A 20,459-nucleotide genomic window follows, 5' to 3' on the forward strand; every position below is an offset into this window, starting at 1 on the left:
GGCAGTGCTGCTAACATTAGCTAGACCACCACCACCCAAAAAAAATGATCTTCTTCATTCAATCCACTGTGTTTTTATTGAAAAGCTAACTCCAGCTGACACACACAACAGGTCTGTGAGAATGCAGCATGCCAGTAATTCTCCTGAGCTCAGCAACCATCAGGCAGGGGGGGAAAAAAAAGTATCTCTACATCCATCATGTGCCATAATAGAAATAAAGTCCTTGTAATAGTGTCGCTGGATCAATGTTCTCACTTTAAAAATAAATGGCTAGGACTAGCCGCAGCATTATCAAGTGACAGGAAACTATTATTTCTGTGACAGTGCTCCAACTCCAAAGACATGATCTCTTAATTAGAACACGGCCTGGATTGAGCAAGTGGTCTAACAGGGAGCATTAATCAGTTCGGACTAAATGAACTATGCTCAGAAGAGGTGGGAGAGGGAAATCATTTCTAAAAACGCTTTAGAATGGTCCTTCAAGGTGGACATTAGCAACTTTATGATGGAGCAAGTCTGTGATTCCAGCTGCCTGTCCTAAAATCTCCACTATGTAAAGTATCTAACTCTCTCCGGCAGCGTTGTGCTAGCTGTGCACGAGACACATCTCACCCACAAGGGATTTGTGGCTGGCCTGCTAGGTGTCAGCTGTTGTCCTGCTCCCCACTGGGGGCTCCGCCCTAAGGGCTGCCCTGCTATCTGGGCTCCAAGGGGCTCCTGTTCCTGGCCTTTTCTGCCAGGAGGTCCCTACATTCTCCAGTGAGCACTGCCAGACTGGGGGAGAGGCGGCTCAGCATGCAGACACCAGCTGGGACCAGGGGAGCCAGAGCTGCGGGGGGGCCTAGTGCATAGCCAGGGCAGAGCTGGAGCTAAGCAGCAGGGCCCATCCCTACATCAGGGTTTCCAGCTGGAAGCAAGAGGCAGAGATGGGACACGCTCCTTTCCCTACCTCCCAGTGCTTAAGCGGTATTAAGGAGGCTCCTGTCTGGCAGCTACGTCTTCTCTCCACCTGATGGGGAACCGCTCACTCGAAGACTTGGGATTTTTGGTGAACGGAAATTTGGATAAACGGACTTTACCGCTACATGGTACAATGCTAACGAGAGGAAAAATAAACTGCCCCTAACTGAACTACTCCTCCGTGTGCCATTCAAAAAACCATCAGCTCAGGTGCCACAGGCAGCCCATCCCTGCCAGCAGGAAAATAACCAACATGCTTTCACTGGAGAGCAAATACCTGACAAGCCCTCTAGCCCGCCAAGATGTGGGCAGTGACTTATCCAGCCAGCCAGAAAACCTAACTGAATACAACTGCGCTAAAGCCCTATGCCCTGTTAGTTCAGGGTAGAAAATATAGTTAATATTCATTTCAGGGTCCAAGAGCTAGAGGAAAACCAGGATCGCCTGATGTATTGTTTAGGTGTTTGGAACTACAACTGGTTTTGGCGACACGGTTTTTGGAGAGCGCCTAAAAAGGAAGGAAGGAAAGAACCACTTCAAGTCTGATTACTTGACAAAAAACAGTCACTCCAGATGAGCCCAGAAGGTTACATATTTAGGGTATTGAGCAAAAGTGTAAAGGGCTGGTGGAATTTGCTATTTCAGCGATTCTTAACAAATACCAACTAAAAACACAGATCTCAGAAAGCCAGAGCCCCCTCTCTTGTGAGCATACTAATTAGGAAGCGATGGTTCAGACCAGTGGCTCTCAACCTTTCCAGACTAAACCTCTCAGGAGTCTGGTTTGTCTTATGTATCCCAAGTTTCACCTCACTTAAAAATTACCTTACACAACCAGCCATCAGAATACAAAAGTCTCACAGCTCCACAGTGAACTTCCTCATTTTTACCATGCAATTACTAAAATAAATCAATTGGAAGATAAAGATGATACTTCCCTTTCAGTGTAGAGTGTATAGAGGAGTATGAAAAAGTCATTGTCTGCAGGAAATTTTAATTTGTACTGATGCTGATAGTGCTTTTTACGTAGCTGGTAAAAGCAGACAAAGATCTACTTGAGCTGTACCTCCTGGAAGACTCCTGGTTGAGAACCACTGGTTCATTTTTTTTTAAATATACAGTTTGAGGTAAAAATTGTAACAGTACCGTTCTTGAGAAGTTTTTCAGGACAATTTTATTTTACTTTGCCATTTTCTCCAAGGGATTCTTAGCACGAACCTGTGCAAAGACACTGACCTAATATTGCTCATTTTGGCTTGTCTCAAGACTCCTGCTCCCTAGCATAAGAGACTGATGTGATACTTTCATTTCCCAAGCTCCAAGGAGGTCATACATCAGACGAAAGCCACACGCTACCCTACAGGGGTTATATTTTCCATGGTCTTTTGTATGGTCTATTATTTAGTGACTAGAGACGCTGACAGATTTTCCTTAATAGCATAATCTCTATTTTAAAAAATGAAATTCTTCTGACACACACAGCACATTACCCAGAATTTCACCAGGCTACATTCCAAGGGGTTGCAGTCCTGGGTCTGTGCTTTTAACGAGGTTCCCGCAAGAGATGGTCTGCACTCACCTTCTTTGTCAGTCACTGACCAGGAATATTTCTGAAAGGATTTATTTGACGGGAGAGGGTCCATTTCCAGCACCTTATAGATCTGGCCAAAGGCTGATAGTCTGAGTGCGTGCTAGGGAAGAACAGAAACAAGCCATCACTGCCATGCTTTGCCCGGGTGTCTGGACACAGGATCAACGTCTCTCCAACAAGCAAGGACTCAAATCTCTACGGAAAGGGTCAACAGAAACAGCCACGTCTGGGCAACACTGTGCATCTCCCCCCTCGTTTGGAGCATCAGTACAAGACCTAGGAGCCACAGGAGCGTAAAGTGGAACCTACGTGCAGCACAGGCTTGGGGCTGGCCCCCTCCCAGGGAAAATCTCATTCATAACGGAACTCCTATATTCTCCAAGCCTTTATTTAATCCCTGCAGTGCAGGGCATAGCGCGGCTGCCACAGTTACTGCAAAGCAGCAGCCATTCTGAGCAAAGGGGTAAACCGGAGGCAGCGAATCAGACGCCCTGCAGCAGAAAGGCAGGTCCCTGGAAGCAGAGGTTTCTACCTGAGCACTGTGTGTAATGGCTTCTTTCTGCTGCACCGTCATATAGGACAAAGCGTCTGTCGGCTCCCGCTCACAGGGATCATGCAGGCCAGGGCCCCCTATAAGGGGGAAGAGAGACAATTCAGAGCAGGTTAACACATCAGAAGATTCCTGGAGTCGAGCAGAAATGTCAAGGGCTAACCTCTACTCTCCAGTGAGTGTGCAGAGCCCGTCTCGCTCAGGGGCGACCAGCATCCTTAGGGAGATGCTAACGCTAAGGGTTTGAGCCATTGACACTGTGGTTGTTAACACTGCCCACGTCAGACACAACAAGGGCTCAGAGTTTGGCAGCGGTGTTTTCAAAGCTGGGAAAGGGACGTAGAACTGATTTCAAAACGCGGACGTGTACTAACTCTCCGGCCCCTTGTCTTCCCAACAGACACTCTGTCGTGCCAACTCCACACCCAGCAAGCACGGCACACCATCTGCACCACGCCATGGGCACGTTGCACCGATTAGCGGGGGACGATCGATTGTTAGGTTAATGCTGGAGCGTCTCAATGTCTTGTTAACAATTCACAGGCAAAGTATCCTGCTTGCTGCTCCGGTGCACCAGGCATTTCAAAGAGGAATGGAACGCAAGGGCGGAAAATGTGTACATCTCCAAACAGAGGATCAGTTTTTGGTGCGTCCCAATGTATTCTGGGCCCTTACCGGGAAGCAGAATTCCAGATGCCAAACACTCCATCACTCGTCTTAAGGCCTCTCCAGCGCCCAAGGGTCTATTGCAAGTACCTATAGATTTTTCACATATAAGCTCTAGTGGCTAAAAGACATTAAATTAGGATTAGTACGGATGCGTGTGTGGTTGCAGTTAAACACAAAAGATCATTTTGAATGGGGATGAGGCGCTGCTCCTAGTGCCCCGGGGGTGTTGATTAACGTGTGGATTTCTAGTGTGCAGCTTTTCCCAGCAGGGGGTACTACCAACTCCCCGGTGTTGGCTTACACTGAGCTCACACTTCCAAGGTTACCCACACCAGCTCTGGCAGCGAGACGCTTTTAAGTATCCAGTTTCTATGACAAGGGGTAGATTCTGTAGCACACACACGGCCATGGTTCCCAGACACCGTACAGAGTTACTGAAATGGACACAAGCCGCCTCTCTCCCTCCTCAGCTGCACGGGCGTTTTTAAAACATACGGTTGTTTTAATGGCTGTGACATGGGAAGGGGAAGCAGGGAGCTGAGCATCACATGCACACGCCACAGCCCTCATGACAGTAAATGGCCACCGTGTTTCAAAGGTCTAGTTGCCCTCCGCCTCTTGGTCCGTACTTACCCATCCTTTTAGCGGGGCCCATGTCGGGACTCTGTTGCACAAATCACGCAGAATACGTAGAACAATTACACATGACTTTAGTCCATTTGCCCTGGCCTAAAACAAACAAAATGGTTCCAATACAGCTGCTGAAATCCCGCCTGCAATGTTGCTTTTTTTAAAAACGCATAGAGTCCTGCAATAGGTTCTTTAACAGGGTTACTAAGGAGCACTTAATCAGTTTCATGCAAAACAAAAAGAAAAAGTTGCATAAAAGCAAAAGACTGCATTTTATAGAAAGGCAAGCGTAACAGTACAGAGAAGCATAATGCTAAAATTGCTTTTGTAGCCTCATGACAACTGTCGACCAGGTGGCTAGCTACCTAGCACCGCTGCTTTTACAGAACACCGCTCAGAATTCAGAATTCTAGACTTGCACTCTAGAAGGGCTAGACAGAGATTAAAGAAGGCATTAACATTAAAAGTGTCTCTAATTAACCCTCATAAGGCTACAATAACAATAAGATAAGAACAAATAGCCAACCTGAAACCATTTGGCGTGCCGCAGCGAGGCCAAGGCCTCCAGGCATTTCTGCCTGTCCAATAAGTCCGGAGGATCTTTCATCGCAACATTATCTACTGGTAAAACGGGATAAAAAGAGACAGATACAATTTGACCAAGGGGTTTCTGTCACAGGACATCAAGAGTGGCAGCATCTCAATGAGCTAATAAGACTCCCAGAAAAAAATTAATTTTAAGTGCACGGTGTTATTGAATTCAAACAAGCCATTAAAAGGTAGTATTGTGCACATGTGCAACAGAAGCAAAAGGCATTCACTTCTTATACAAAATCGATGGCCACTGCCACAGACAATCTGGGATCTTATTAAAAATGTAGAACACATTCCAGGGCAGAAAATAGCGATGTAGCACTTTTCCTTCTTTTAGTCCTCCCTCCTGTTTGTGGTTTGATTCCAGGTTTATGAAATCAGCACAGAATTACTGATCGACAATCTCCACAAGGGAAGGTTTTCTTGAGGGAGAAAGTTTGCCTCAGAGGCAGGAAGCATTAAAAAATGATTTAAAAGGTGCCTTCTCGAAACTTGAAGATACTTCCAGTTTAACTTTATTAATGCCACAGCAAATAAGTGCAGAGAGGTGTATTTTTCTACAATCTTAACCCAATGTAACTGAATTGGAGAAAAACAGAACTTGTGTGAATGTGCACTTAACATTTTGACATACAAGTTCTTTCACTCTGACTGCAGCGTTTGCGTAACCAGGTAACAAATGAAAGCAGCCAATAAATTTTAAAACTGCTAGATCCTGTTAATTTACATATTTTTCTCTTTCATAAAAATCTTCTCTTTCGAATAGCAGCAGCAGCTGTCTAAAACGAAAGTAGGAGTTGAGACAAAGACGACCAAAATCTTCTTGGGGTACGTCTACACTACATCCCTCTTTCGAAAGAGGGATGTAAATTAGACATTGAAATTGCAAATGAAGCCGGGATTTAAATTTCCCACACTTCATTTGCATAATCGCATCACAGCGTTCTTTCGAAAGTGTAACCGCAGTCTAGGCACGGTTCTTTCGAAAATAAAATCCTTTTTCTAAAGATCCTGTAAACCTCATTTTTTGAGTACAGGATCTTTCAAAAAAGGCGTTTCTTTTTTTTTGAAAGAACTGCGTCTAGTCAGCGGTTTCATTTTCGAAATAGTGTTTTTCAAAAGAACGCCATAACACGATTATGCAAATGAAGTGTGGGAAATTCAAATCCCGGCTTCATTTGCAATTTCGATATGTCTAATTTACATCCCTCTTTCGAAAGAGGGATGTAGTCTAGACACATCCTTAAGGTTTACACTCACCCTCCCTTTTCCTTAATCCAGAATGTTACCAAGTACTTTAGCAATCATATGTAGGTCTATTTACTGAGAAAATATTCTATTTTCTCATTTTTAAGGAAAAAATTACTAGTACCATGATTCTGTAAATCCACAAAGTCTGTACCTAACTTTATTCATGTGATTATATTACATCATGAGTAAAATTATACATGTCTAAATATCTTTGCAGGATCATAGTCTAACTTTTCCTTTCTCAATAGCACTTGGCTAACATAACAGTACGACCTGGAAATTAAACCAACCCATAGTTAAAAACAACCCTTTGAATAAATACACTGGTTGTTCATAGGAATTTACTGCTCCTTTTGGAATTGGCAGGACTGTAGAAAAACAGTGTGTATCATTCGTAACAGCCAATTCATCCGGGTTAGTATAGACACAGTCATGTGGGACTGACTAAAAAATAGACCCCAACGCAGCTCGTAGATGCATGCCAAGGAAGCAATCTGCGTATCTACTAAGACATTTAATTTTACTTGAAAGAGGTGGGAGAAAAATGTGTACCACTGTATACAACAGAGGTGCACATGTGTACACCTCCACCCCCACAGCTAACATTCCAGCTGTCATTTGTTTTCACTGGTTATGCTGCACGGTATTGCTATTTTAATATTAAAACATCCTTACTTCCTCTGCTCCTGGGTAGGGAGACTGCTCTAGCAAAGCTGTAGCCATTACATCATGATGGATAAAAGGTAATGAAAAACCAGAGTGTAAAGCTCAACAGAATCGGAGACATCTTGTCTGATAGCTTGTGGGTTTGGTTTGCATCTGTTGGCTCTGCTCCCAGCGAAGGACTGAAGTGCTATATGCTTATTTTCTGACCCCGACGAACTTTGCAGCAGATATTTGCATTGTTTCTTGTTACTCCCATCAACAGAATCACAAATACTCAGATTAATCTCCACTCCTGTCTTCCCAATAAGAGCTGCAAAGTCTTATATGGGATTAGTGGGTATTTGTTTACTAGCACAAAAGGTCACTTTGCATCGCACCACTTTGGAATTTAAGACTTACTTTCAAATTTCCTTTGCCTCTTCATTTACAAGAAGAAAATTATGTATTTTGTGGTTATAAAAGTGCAACGGGTTACAAATCTTTAAATGTTTGTAACAAAAGCCTTTACTGGGGACAATATAAACATCTGCTTAAAGCTTAAAACAGCTACAGTCAATGAGTGATTAGAATCTTCTTTTAAAGTTAGAAATGGCAAAGGTTGACTGACTGCAAAATCATTCAATTTTAGCAATTAAGGTGAATTTGCATGTCCATGAAGTCCTATTTCTAAATGAGATTGTACATTTTGCCAGAGTAGGTTACAGCTATTGATGAAGCAAGCTAAATGTTACCACTAACTTACAAACCATGATCGTGGATGTACTATTACTGTACAGGTGACTCAACAGGCTTCACTATAACTGCATACATCAGCCTACTTTTGCATTGGTATGTTGATCTCATTAAAGGTTATTTAGAGAGGCCAGAGTCGCAGACACCTTTGAAAACAGTGCATTCGTTACATTAACCTGTAAGTTTGCTGGGCAGCTTTTGCAGATGTTGCAGGCAGTCAACGTTTGGGTGCAAGATTCTGTTAAACAGAAAGATGGAGAGAACAGGCAGTGAAGAGGGGCGAGCAACTTGCAGCGGACTCCCTTTTGACATCCTCATTAGAATGGCATGTTTCTTCATGCTCTGCTAGTCAGGAACGAGAGACCCAATCAAAGTTTTCAAACGTGTATGAAGAATTCTCTTCTTTTCCTTTTTTTAGTTCTAACAGAACACTGAGGACTTTGTTAAAAAAATTTAAAAAACCAGCCATTACTTCAGATCCTGCAACACATACAAAGTGAGTCCTTCAATAATCCTCTCCCATTGGCTGTATTCTCTCTCCTGCCATCATCAGTAAGTTTACAGCTACCACAACAGGCAAGTGGCTACTTTTGGGAGAGGCGGCAAATCTGTGGCTTGCTCCGCAGGTCATTCAAGGGCACTTGGCACTTGTGGACACCAAGAACATCAATCATTCTTGCTGCCTGCCAAGATCCTGGGTGCCAGAGCAATGATGAGGCAATTGCTCAGTTACTGAACTTGCTTGTTTTCAGCATCATCTTATCTGGATGGCTGAAATGACTTTGTATTTTGAATGTATGTGTTCAGTAACTGCAACTATTTGGAGAGTAGCACTGAGAGAGCCTAATTCACAGAGATCCTGCTCTTGGGTGGACACAAGTGATTGTAAACTTGCCGAGGACGTAAATTTCACTCTGATGCAGAAATGCACCTGATCCAAACATAGGACCTCTCCATTTAACAAGGAGAAAGCAGAGCTTGTACAGTGACTTTAAGGCGATCGCTTGGAGGGAATATTGAAATGAACACACACTGGTCTGGTATTTGTTTTTACTAGTGAGCAGCAAAAACAAATAGGACAAACGCCACATTTTAAGCATTAACACGGGAGGGGGGAGGAGGAGACACTAAAGAGAAACCCCGGAATGTTTGTTTTCTGCATTCTGACCTCAGGGCATGAAGGCACACACGGCATTCCTACAGAACAAATGGAAGCATTGATAAAGAATTCCATTGCACCTAACCTTGCTTATTTGGTTAGAGGATAGATTAGTGACTAATCAAACCCTACTGCTGGAAATCTTGGTCAGTTTCCCCCAGCCTCTTAGCATACTACTACACAGCTGCCAACTAAGAAATAAAGAGAAAGGGCAGCAGCAGCTGGAACAGAATGGCTCATTTTGCTATCAAGATGAAAAGCAAATTATGAAGAACCTGAAAAGCTTTTCTATCAGAAAAGAGTAAATAAGAAAAGCAAGGAATAGCTTTTAAAAATTGAATCAAATACACTGATATTTGGCTGGCTTTTTCCAGGAGCATCAAAAGAAGAGTTACAATATTTTCCCTTTATATTACACTATTTTTCCTGAATAGTTTTTCTAAATATTTCCCCTTTATATTAGATTTGAAACTTTATTTAGTAAAGCTAAACCTATTCAAAGCGACTAGAAGTAGATGTAGACATTTGAAATGTTGTCACTTTTCCCTCTCTAGCTAGTTACTTAATACAATAAGAAAAATATTGGGTTAACTCATGAAGGGGGCTATTACAAGTTTTCTTTGTTCAGATAAATAGGGAGTGAACTGCACAGAAACTGAAACCAACTATAAAAGAAAATGGACTTCTGAACAAAGTGGGTTAACCAGTTTACAATAAATTTTACAGTAGAGGAGGCTCTAACAACAGCTCTTAGTACCAGCACTCTCACAAATATGCAGAAGTTGTCTTCATATTTAAAAGATGAGCTGCAAGGTTTTTGAACAAAGTTTTGAAAGATATTTTAAGATCCTAAATCAGTAACAAAAGACAAACGTATTAAAACAAGAAAGCATGAAAAGTCACGTCCTCATTCAGCTTAGCAGACAAGTTCCAAATTTAATAAAGTCCAGATTTCTATTCCAGCAGATGAAGGTACCATCCCCTCCAGAGATGGATCACCCAGGAAGGAACACATGCACACAGGGATGTTAAAAACATTTTCCCATAAATTTCTCTCCATCATTTTGTGCTTAGCCTCATGAGCGTATATATCCCTTACAAAAGAAACAAACCTCCCACTCAACACTTGACAGGGAGCTGAAGAAAGTGGATAGTAGTCTTCAAATAGCTGGCTTTTGTTTCAAAGGGGAAAGCATAATATTTGTGCATAAGAGCCCTATTAATGACTTGGGAATTTTGGGACTTTTTCATTAATGGGTCTTTGCTATTCATCTCTATTGGAAGATTCTTGCACTTCCAACTGCTGCCTAATCGCTACATTTCACTTTCCTGCCCTCTCCCCCAAGATGAAGAGAAACTGACCAACATTTCGCAGTGTACTGGTATGTCATGTGGGAAGGGGGAATAAGCAAAGGGACTTGTGGCAAGTCTAGAAATGGGAAAAGAGCAACAGGGAGTTTCCTAGCCCACATGGGCCCAGCTGCCTCAGTTGTCATGACAGAGAGTGGCCAGTTGGTCAAAGGTCTGACATCATCCAGTGGAAAGTTTCTAGGCACAGGTTTGGGAAGCGGAAGCAGAAATGATTGACAGGAAGATAATAAAACAAAACACAGCTACACTCGTTCTGTGTGTTACTCTTGGTTTCTTTCCAGTCTCGTAGACGTTAAGAGTCAATGCTTCTTAAAAGTTTCTTGTGGCTAAGTTGCAAGTCCCCAGCAGACAGGGAAGAATGGATGGGGAGGAATTAGGAGGCATAATTTTCAAGATCTATTTTTACATTCAGGACAGTAGGTACAACTTTAACTTCAGAAGCGAAGTGCAGTATTTTAGCTTTAACTTCAACTGTATCCTAGTTAGGAAGTTCTTACCTTAAAGATAGAAACACACACACACGCACATCAATAATTAACAAAATCTGCATGCCAGGAAGACACACAGCTTTGTAGGAACTGCATTTTAAGAGAGCAGTTTTATACAATAGAAATGACTTTATGAACCAGTCCTCTTAGATTTAATTTGAAAACAGGACTGCGCAGACATTGCTTAATTATTAACTAATAACTAGCTCTGCTTCCTTTCAGACAAGATCTAATTGGTGTCTGAGTCAAGGCTATAATAATGCTGTCTTTGCATGGCAAATGGCATTTTACATATATTTATGTGAAAATTAAATGGTTGCTGACTGTTTAAAGAACAATCATTGTAGCACATTGAGGCGAGCCAAGCTACTGATGACACACATTATACAATAAAAATGAGACTTCTTTCCCTAACTAACCCTGTGCTACATGATCAGAAAGCATTTAGGAAAAAACTGTGAGGGAAGCAGAAAAATGACTCTATATACCTCCGTCTTTCTTCTCTGTTTCCTCGCGAATGAGAGGAGATGTAAGTATCACCTTCAGCGTCAGGGTGGGCTCCTTGGTGTTTTGGATCAGAATAGCTGCCTCATTGACACATTGCTCCACATGGTACTTCTCTTCTGTAAGTTTCTGAAAGGCAGCAAGAAACATTTTCAAACATCCCCCATGGTAAAGGCAGCATCTCCTAAAGCAGGGATGGGCACAGTAGGCTAGCGAGTGGGCCGCAAGACTGTCGCAACCAAATAGGTCTCCTGAGTTAGGGAAGTTTTGCTCACTGCACTCGTGCTCCTAGAACTTGCAGGGGGAGCCGACTAAACCAGAGCAGCACTTTGGTGGATGCCAAGGGAGCGCCCAACTCTCACGGTCAGTGTGTGCAATCAGCATGCACCTCGCATCACGTGTCCTGGCTTTACAGTGAATTGCTTTAATAATACTAGCAAGAAAAAAATTATGCGGACAGGAACCAGCGGAATCTGGCAACTCTGCACGAGGGCGACAGGAAACAAAATGTCTTGTGGGCCACACACAGCCCACAGGTTACCCTCCACTGTCCTAGAGAAACATTTGCCCCTTGCAGATGCATGCATCTGACGAAGTGGGTCTTTGCCCACGAAAGCTTATGCTCCTACACTTCAGTTAGTCTATAAGGTGCCACAGGACTCCTCGTCGCTTTTGCAGATTCAGACTAACACGGCTACCCCTCTGATACTAATCATTTTTGTTACTGAAACCACATAGGGCCAGGACGACATGCTCAGAAGGGAGACTGAAGACCCCCATTTAGTTGTGCTGGGAGCAAAAGCAGGGAGAGATCAAATGCGCGAGTTACTCAATAGGAAGGTTAGCTATAGGGTACAACAAGATTGCGGTCAGGAACAAGGCTCAGGAATAGCAATAGAGATGTAGCCATGTTAGTCTGATCTTGCTGAAACAAAAAAGACAGGACTATGCAGCACTTTAAAGACTAACACGATGGTTTCTTAGGTGATGAGCTTTCGTGGACCAGACCCACTTCCTCAAATCAAATTCTGGAAGAGAATTGGCATGACCATATATACCAAAGGAATACAATGAAAAAAGTGAACACATTATAAAACTTACAAATCAGATTTAGAACAGAAGGGGGTGAGAGGGAAGGCTAGTATCTATGAGATATCTATACTAGGGGTGATAATTGGGGAAGCTATCTTTGTAATGGGTACGGTAATTAGCATCTTTGTTAAGGCCCATTTGTAAAGTGTCAAATTTAAGCATGAATGACAGTTCTGAGGTTTCTCTTCCTTTCTTAAGGAAGGTGGCTTTGTATTCACTTTTTTTTTTTTTTTTTAACCCTAGATGCTGTCCTAGACTCAAAGTCTGGTCTTTTCTCTCTATATCTTTACCACTTGTACCTTTCTTGGTATCCAAATAATTTCAGCTGTTACCCTGAATTAACTTACCTGAATTTGGATTGGGAGATTGTCCTTGACTGTATATAACAAGGTCTTTGTAGGTTTTTCTTTGCACATGAGAACCAGCTCCAAATCCATGTCATCCTTTATCAGCAAGCCCTTTGCCACCAAACCAATTCTCATCACACCACATAAAGTCCGACCACCTTGATCCCTGGAAAGGAAGCACATCCGAATAGGACAATGGTATTTTGACAGATAAAAACCCCACCACCGTAATGTAGCAAAGGAACGGAGACTGACAGAAACAATTCCAGCATTTCTGTAGTGCATCAATGGCAGGATCATGAACAGCACAGACTGCTTTTCTACAAGTAGCCCACAGGATAATGACAGAAACTAATGTAAACATGCATGAAACGCTTCTGCAGCTGCAGAACTGTGAATCAGTGCTTCGGATTAGAGATGTAATAGCACAGTCGATTAACGGATTAATCAATAAGCAAAAGCTTATAGGTTAATGCAATAGACTACTGTACACACATTTCTCCCCCCTCCCACCCCATCCCCCCGCCCCTTGCCAGTACATTTTTTAGCAGGCTGGCCAGCAGCCCAGCTCAGTCCAGGCTCACACTGGGCCCAGGACCTACCCCTGCTGCAGCTCTGCATTTAAAGTGTATTAGGAGCCTAGCTCAGTTCCAGTTTGTGCTGGGTCTGGGAGCTCAGACCACCCCCGTAGACAGGGGCTGCTGCCACCCCACATTGCTGCGGACCAGCTCCTGCCTGGCACCTCGCGCTGCTGCCTCTGATACACTGGCTGCCGGCCTCGCCCTTGGGGATTATAGAATAGTTGACTAAACAATAAGAATTCATGAGGTTACTCGACTATTCAATTAACCAATATTTAACAGCCCTTGTTTGGATTAAATTATGAAGCTCCAAACACGGCCTCACTGCAGGAGAAAGGAAGTGCGCACAAACCCGGAGTCACGTTTTCAGAGCAGCTCTTAGAAGCTTAAGACCCATTTTCAAAAGTGACTAGTACATTTGAGAGCCTAAGCCCGACTGACTTTCAACAAGAGGCCCTCGAGCACACCCAACGCCTTCCCCCCCCCCCCGCCCCGCTATGTCAAAATAGCGTACAATCCATTTCTGCAGCTTTGGTGAATGCTGCAGATGCGAGGTACTTTAGGCAGCTCCCCATTTCAAGCTCTCTTTCCCGCAAGAGCCCTTCAAAACTTCTCACCACTGAAAGCTAGAAGAGTCAGAGGCTGGGGAATGAGACGGGAGTCTCCAGAGAAAACCAGGAGAGAACAGTTAAGAGCCGCAGTAAATGTCACAGGTTTCAAAGCGAGATAAACGACATTTCAGCTTTGAGTGCTGACAACAGACAAAACCGTAGCAAGCAATTGAGTAGCCCGAGAGGCGCCCAAAGCCGGCAGGAATCCTAGGGAAAGGGAAAAGGAGCACTCGCATCTACTGACAGGCACACACAGGTGCCCAGAGAGATGCCCCAGCATTTCATTGCGCTCCTCCCCCTCGGGGAAGGGCTGTAAGTGCTGGACTGGAGAGAACCGCCTCAGCTGGAGAGGCAGCTGTTGAGTTAGGGGCACTTGAACATCGCACACCGGGCTCTGATCAGACAATGCACCCTGACCCTCGAGCACACACATGCCTTCACTGGGCACAACTGTACATAGGTGAAAGGACTGTCTCCTATTACCGAAGCAGAGCAGAGACACGGAGGGAGCTGGGAAGAAGGCAGGGAGTGGAAAATGGTCAAGGCCATGCCAGAGAGTCATTGCAGCGCCCCCGTGCTCAGACCATGCCAAAGCTGTAAATCCCTTTCACTCGGCAGGTCGAGCAAGTTAGCCAAATGCTGCAACATCTGGCCGCTAATTGGGCAGGGAAGTGTTACCCTTTGCCAACGGGTTTCTGAACGACCCACTATTTTACAGGATGGGATGGATTTACTCTGAAGCGTTTCTTTTGTCCTTCTCAACCTGCATGGGAATGTCCAACGTTTCCACAGATGCATTTCAAAATTCACAAAAACATTTTTGTGACTGAAGCGTTGCAGGAGGCTGTTTCTACAAAGCCTACGCAGATCGGGCTGCAGTTGCTTAATACAAGATGACAGGACAAACATCTGCCTCTCTCTCCTGGAGTGGTCAGATTCATTTGGCAACGTTTTGCCCAGCACGCTGAAGATGCAAACTGCACTGTAATTGTTTACAATGACTAATCAACAGGTTGCTGGTTTTTGTCTAAACTTTTCCCTGCTGCAATCTGTAGCATTTGGCCAAGAAGTCCCAAAACCAGCGTGAGGTCCGCTTCTTAAACCCTGGCGAACGGGTGGCTTTCAGAGCTACCCCTGGATTACTGTGCCGAGACTAGAGGAAAAGAGACCTGCTGCATCTGTCATTTCTTTACTGTAAAGGCACTCAGGCAGCCCAACTGTCCTGACAGGTCCACATTTCACCCACACAGAGCTAGCGCTGGCAGCCAGGAAAGCTAGTCACCGTGCCAGGCTGACTGGAGGCAGGTGGTGTGAAGGAGAAATGGCAGCAGTCTCCGCTAGAAGGGGAGATTCACTCAGCGAACAGCCTGGACTACTCTTTGCCCTAGTTTCCATCACAATTTTGTCCTGCTTTGCTGCTTGTGAGAACTCTGCCAATCATCACGTTCCCACCTCTGCAGGCACAGGGATGGATGCACGTTCTGCATCCCTTTACGGCCAGCAGGCTACAATCACAGATCTGTCCAAACGGCTGGCTTTGATACACATTTCTACAGAAAGTGCTCTTGACTTTATAAGAACCAGCTGGGGGGAGGGGGAAGGAAGAGAAACAGCCCAAACCCCTCCAATGTCTCTGCTTTGACACTTGACACCTGCTATTCTCCAGCATCTGCAGACAGATTTATGAGAGAGAGAATTTGGGCACTTACAAAAATGCATTCTAAATTTAGACCTCAGCAAGATCATAAAACATCCTGCACACAAAATCATGAAATTGAAGTCAGGCTGTTTGATGGTGCCAACAGCATTTAATACAAGCCAAGGGTCTCACCAAAATCATTTAAATAGAAGTATCATTCTGCACTTCATTTATCCACGGCAGAAAGAAAAGTAAAATGCTGCCAACAACACCACCCCCACACACAATGTGCACTGCATCCCACCTCAAGAATCAGAGAAGTCCATCGCTCAGCAGAAAACTGACATTAATTATCTTCCACAAAAGATGACGAAGCTGAACTCTGGGGAAGCATCCTATCAATCTGCTGCTAGAATTCCCTGGAGTCCACACAATCCCACTCTCATAAACCAATTTATCAGTTAAGTTATGTAGAAAGTCACAAAATTTAAATATTTTTGCTATTTCTATTCTCCACGCACAGTTGCACCAAAAAGTGACACCTTACGACTCAGGCTAAGTGTGAGAATGTTGACAAGATCAGAAACGAATCTGAGAAATATCTGTGTGTCAAAAAGGGGGGCTCAGAACACAGGCCATTGAGCTGTGGAGAGTTTGCTTTGCCCAAAACATTATGCGCTGACCTGGATACAGGCAAGTGCATCTCGGTTAGCTCCCTAGAGTCTGTTTATACGGTGCTCCTGTTAGCAGGGTGTCCTTTGGAAACTTCACGCTGAGGAAGCAGGTTTCTTCCCCGATATCCCAAACCCTTTAAGTGTCCATAGGATAGAGTCACAAGCAAATCCAGACAAAGGAAAAAACCTTTTGACTAGCAAAGTTGGCGCATGAGGGATTTTCTATCACTTCACCACATTTGTTGGGATCGTTAAGCAGATCATGGGAGCTCTCACAGATGGAGCTTTCCTCCACTAATATGGAACATTCCTTGTTTCTAAACTGGAGTGTGTCCAGCGAGCAGAGAAAACAGAGCTTTGTTTCCCAGTTCCCTCACACTTACACTGCCCCTTTTATTGAGACCAGGAAAGAACTAAAGACTACTGTTACCAGCATGATAGGGAGAAGTCAGATTTAGGGTTTGCCAAAGCACATTGGGGTTCATTCTGATAATTTTTTGAGAGATTGGTAATCACCGCTTCTTTCACGTTGAACCGGTAAATGCAATTTTCAGCCAAGGTAAATGAATACAGCAGCACCTGAAGGATACTCTCTTGGGGTATGTCTACACTGCCACCCTAGTTCAAAGTAGGGTGGCTAATGTAGGCATTCGAAGTTGCAAATGAAGCCCAGGATTTAAATATCCCGGGCTTCATTTGCATCTTCCCGGGCGCCGCCATTTTTAAATCCCCCTTAGTGCGGACTCCGTGCCCGCAGCTACACGTGGCACGGAGTACATAGTTCGAATTAGGCTCTCTAACTCGAACTACCGGTACACCTCATGGTAGTTTGAATTAGAGAGCGAAAAGTACTAGAACATGGCCCTGTGCAAACTACCCAAACTACCCGTGACTCCAAAACTCAGAAGAGACCTTCCGCTACTTGATTTCAGATAATACAGCAGATGGACATGGATCACACAGACCTTTCCATGCGGATCTTAAAAACAGATCAGATCTCACTGTGTACAATTCACCCAGCAGCAACCTGCACAATAATCCACCACTTGTAGCAAGGAAAATTAGAGGTAAGATCCAGGAACCGGCTCTAAAACTACGTGATGTAAATGATCCAGTCAGACTGTGTCCCAAGAAAGTCATCCTACTAGAGGAAATATGGTTTGATGAGAGCACAGGAATGAATGTCAGGTTCTCCGGGTCCTGCCACGGATTTACTGTGTGGCTTTGGATAAACCAGCATCTCTGCTACCCCTTCTCTAAACTGGCCATAATACTGACCTGGCTCACAGAGGGTGTGAGGTTCAGTTTTCTGTACCGCACTAGAGAGCCCAACATGCCCAAGTTAGAGATCTGTATTCACGGAAACCTGAAAAGGGGTACGTTGTTCCTGCTGTTTCCTAAACTGTGGGAGTTAAACTAGAAGCAGCAACATCTGGCGCCACGTCAGGGAATAGACAGAGATGTGCAATGCCAGATGTTTTATGCAGCATAGAATGACACGATGTACAGTAATGGCTCTTTTGGAGCAGCCAGCCTGTTGAATAAACAATACACATTTATAAATCCATTTTTGCCTATTAAACTGAAACGGCTCCAAAGCCGCATGTCTGTGGTTTTGGATTTCAGGGAGACATGTTTGCTTCTTTTGTGAACTGCGAGTTCTAAGACAAAATGTTTTAAAGTGAGAACTCCCCTAGCCCAGGAACCTCTCACACATTCCCTGCACTCACCCAATGGGCTTGCATCTCAGAAAGAGTCCAGACACGTCTACTTCCTGGTCTGCACAGCCATAACCAGCAAAGCCAAAGAACACTATGGGCCTTATTTAGCAGGAGAGGAATCCATTCACAGTAGCACAGTAGCTCATTATGAGGCTTAACTCACTCACTTGGCATTACTCTCTGCAGCTTCCTCTTTTGCTTCCCCATCTCCCTCGACTTTCACAGACTTGTTCATTTCATCCATCCAATCGGAGACATGTTTAAGGGCACATTCGACTGTAGACACCATGTTCTGGACAGCTTCAAGTTCCTCTGGAGACGGATAAATGGTTGAATGTTTCACCATAACATGGCGGTCATCGTTAGCAAAAGATCGGATAGATCTCTGTTACAAAGGTGGGAAAGAGCAGGGAAAAAAAGAAGAGTTATTGGCTTACCAAGAGAAGGGCATTAGTTGAAAGGGAATCGTCTCCATTATAGACAGGTAGTATTTTAGGATTACAAAGGCTTAGAATCATGGCGGAAGTTATACCTCCTCTCTGCTTGAAGTATTCTGCTGAGGGTCTCTACATGTGAAACAAGTCAAAATAGCATAAACAGGCAGCAAAATGCAAAAGCCTGCTGTGTCTGACTTGGCCATCATGAATGTCAGTGGCTGTGTTCTCTGTACCTGCTCCCAAACTAGTGGCAGAAACACTCAGGTTTTGAGCCAGAACATTGCAAAGAGGAGACACTTCTAGGAGAAACTTCTGGTCTCCTTTACTCCACAAATGATACCTCCATAATTTGCCTTTGCACTCCCCATATTGTTTGTCTTCACCCAATATGCTGCGATAAACTCACGAGGACAGAGACTATGCAGTCTCTTATCTGCACGGGAAGGGCCCATGCACAGCAATCGCTAGCATAAAGACCAGTCAAGGACTGCACTTGCTAATCCAACATGCAATGGGGTGCTGGCCTTGCAAAAATTCCCAAGGAAGTTTCTCTTTCGCAAGAAACCACAGTTCCGATGAAGCGAAAGAAGTCAGGGAAGTCTACCAGGCAGGGAAATAAACAAGGCAGCAGGAAACCTAGGTTCCTGTCTCTGCAACAGACTGTCATGTAACCTTGGGGATATCACTTTCCCTCTGTGCCTGGTTTCTCCTCACTCTCTTAGTCTAAGTTTTTCTAGGCAAGGACTGTGTTCATGTTTGTGTCCACACAATGCCTAGCACAGACAGGCCCTAAGCTTGGTCGGTGCCCCTAGTCACCACCGAAATGCAACCAGTAAATAGTAACGATGAAGGAAACGGGCTCTTTGCTCTACCCCAGAATGCACCGTGAACGTAGCGAATTCCGTCCCTTCGTTCAGACCCCTGCGGCTGAGCAGCTCTAAAAAATCCACTGGTCTGGTGCCAAAGTGGAAACCTGAAGGCGCCGTGCACACCAAGGAAATGTCAGGAGGGTCTTTTGGGGGGCTGGTAAGGTTGGAAGTGAGGTACCCTGAGGAAGAGGCTAAGGAAAGCTGCACTTCATACAGGACCTTGGCACTCTCAGATCAGTTCTGCCTGGCTAGATATGCCAAGAGCAGCAACACTCCCCTCATTCTAGGTTGAGTGCAAAGGCAACCCACCGGGCCATCCAGCAGCCTCTCACTCTACAAGCTGCCAAGACTGAGGCATTTCCCCTGGGCCGGAGCAGGACACATCACCAGGACTAGCCTCACTGACTGGAGGGAAATCAAAGAGCACGAAAAATGGCTGGAAAGGAAGGGCTAAGTGTGTAGGGAAAGATTAAAATGAACCAAGTTGAAAAAACAAGGGGTTAAAGGATCCCAAATCAAGAAGGGCTCCCAGAGTTCCGCAATCCGGTGAGGTGACAGATCTAGGACCTACTTGCAGACTTCTGGTTTGCCAGGCCTCCCACATGTATGATCTGAACTGTTAGCAAGCCAGCAAGGACCTCTGACCTACCTGGTGTTTCCCCTTACACTACATGAAACCCTGGTGCTCGGAGACCAATCTGACTGTGTAAGGGAACTTTTTCCTGTTTCTGATTCTCTGCCGTTCAGAGGGAACATGCTCAGTACATGGATCGCAGGGCCTTCTCCGGCCACCCGCACTACCAGCTGACTGATGCCTTCTTGCTATACATTTACTTCCGTAAACTGCAATTATCCTGCAGCGGAGGGGGACTCTTCCCCCCTACTTCACAGCTTGTAACCATGCCTGAGCTCAGAGACAGCAGGGCCTGTAATGGATCCAAGCAATCTCACTGCTGAATCTGCATTTCGTTCTCCTATCCCGCAGGCCACATACAGGCTCAGGGAGAAGCACATTGATTCATGGGTAAGGAGTGCTTTCCCTTGCACCCCTCCCAGTACTTTCGCACGCACTAAAATTCCATTCCTGAAGGTCCCTGCTGCCTTTCACTTCAGTTACAAAGCACAAGATGATTCCAGGTAAAGGCAGCTGCCGCTCAGCAATCGATTGGCAAGCTGGATTTGTTAATTCGCCTCCTCCTCCCCAAACCTCCCTTCTTGTGAATACTGATTATTAAAAAAAAAAAATACTCCAGCAGCAGCAAACCGATGAAGTTGAAACGTGTGAATTAGAAATACATGGTTGCCATCCTAACGGGCAATGGT

General features: G+C 44.6%; 1 protein-coding gene across 11 annotated transcripts in view; it reads right to left on the reverse strand.

Annotated features, from left to right (window-relative positions):
* Positions 1 to 20,459, reverse strand: part of STRBP (spermatid perinuclear RNA binding protein) — a 108,386-nt gene that overhangs the window by 37,504 nt on the left and 50,423 nt on the right. For 6 of the 11 annotated variants that reach the window (XR_012897189.1, XM_075905624.1, XM_075905629.1 and 3 more), the window contains exons 3-10: positions 17,998 to 18,215; positions 12,605 to 12,770; positions 11,150 to 11,294; positions 4,927 to 5,021; positions 4,404 to 4,499; positions 3,777 to 3,888; positions 3,084 to 3,181; positions 2,540 to 2,651 (exon numbers count right to left, since the gene is read on the reverse strand). Coding sequence is in view for 10 of the 11 variants with exons in the window: in XM_075905624.1 (XP_075761739.1) it covers positions 2,540 to 2,651; positions 3,084 to 3,181; positions 3,777 to 3,888; positions 4,404 to 4,499; positions 4,927 to 5,021; positions 11,150 to 11,294; positions 12,605 to 12,770; positions 17,998 to 18,215 (1,042 nt within the window). In the remaining variant the exon portion in view is untranslated. Of the gene's footprint in view, positions 1 to 2,539; positions 2,652 to 3,083; positions 3,182 to 3,776; positions 3,889 to 4,403; positions 4,500 to 4,926; positions 5,022 to 11,149; positions 11,295 to 12,604; positions 12,771 to 17,997; positions 18,216 to 18,267; positions 18,467 to 20,459 lie in introns of those variants that run through there. The other 5 variants (XM_075905630.1, XM_075905625.1, XM_075905632.1 and 2 more) reach the window with 3 other exon arrangements.

The sequence above is a fragment of the Pelodiscus sinensis genome, chromosome 22 (genome assembly GCF_049634645.1).
Source record: "Pelodiscus sinensis isolate JC-2024 chromosome 22, ASM4963464v1, whole genome shotgun sequence".
NCBI lineage: Eukaryota > Metazoa > Chordata > Testudines > Trionychidae > Pelodiscus > Pelodiscus sinensis.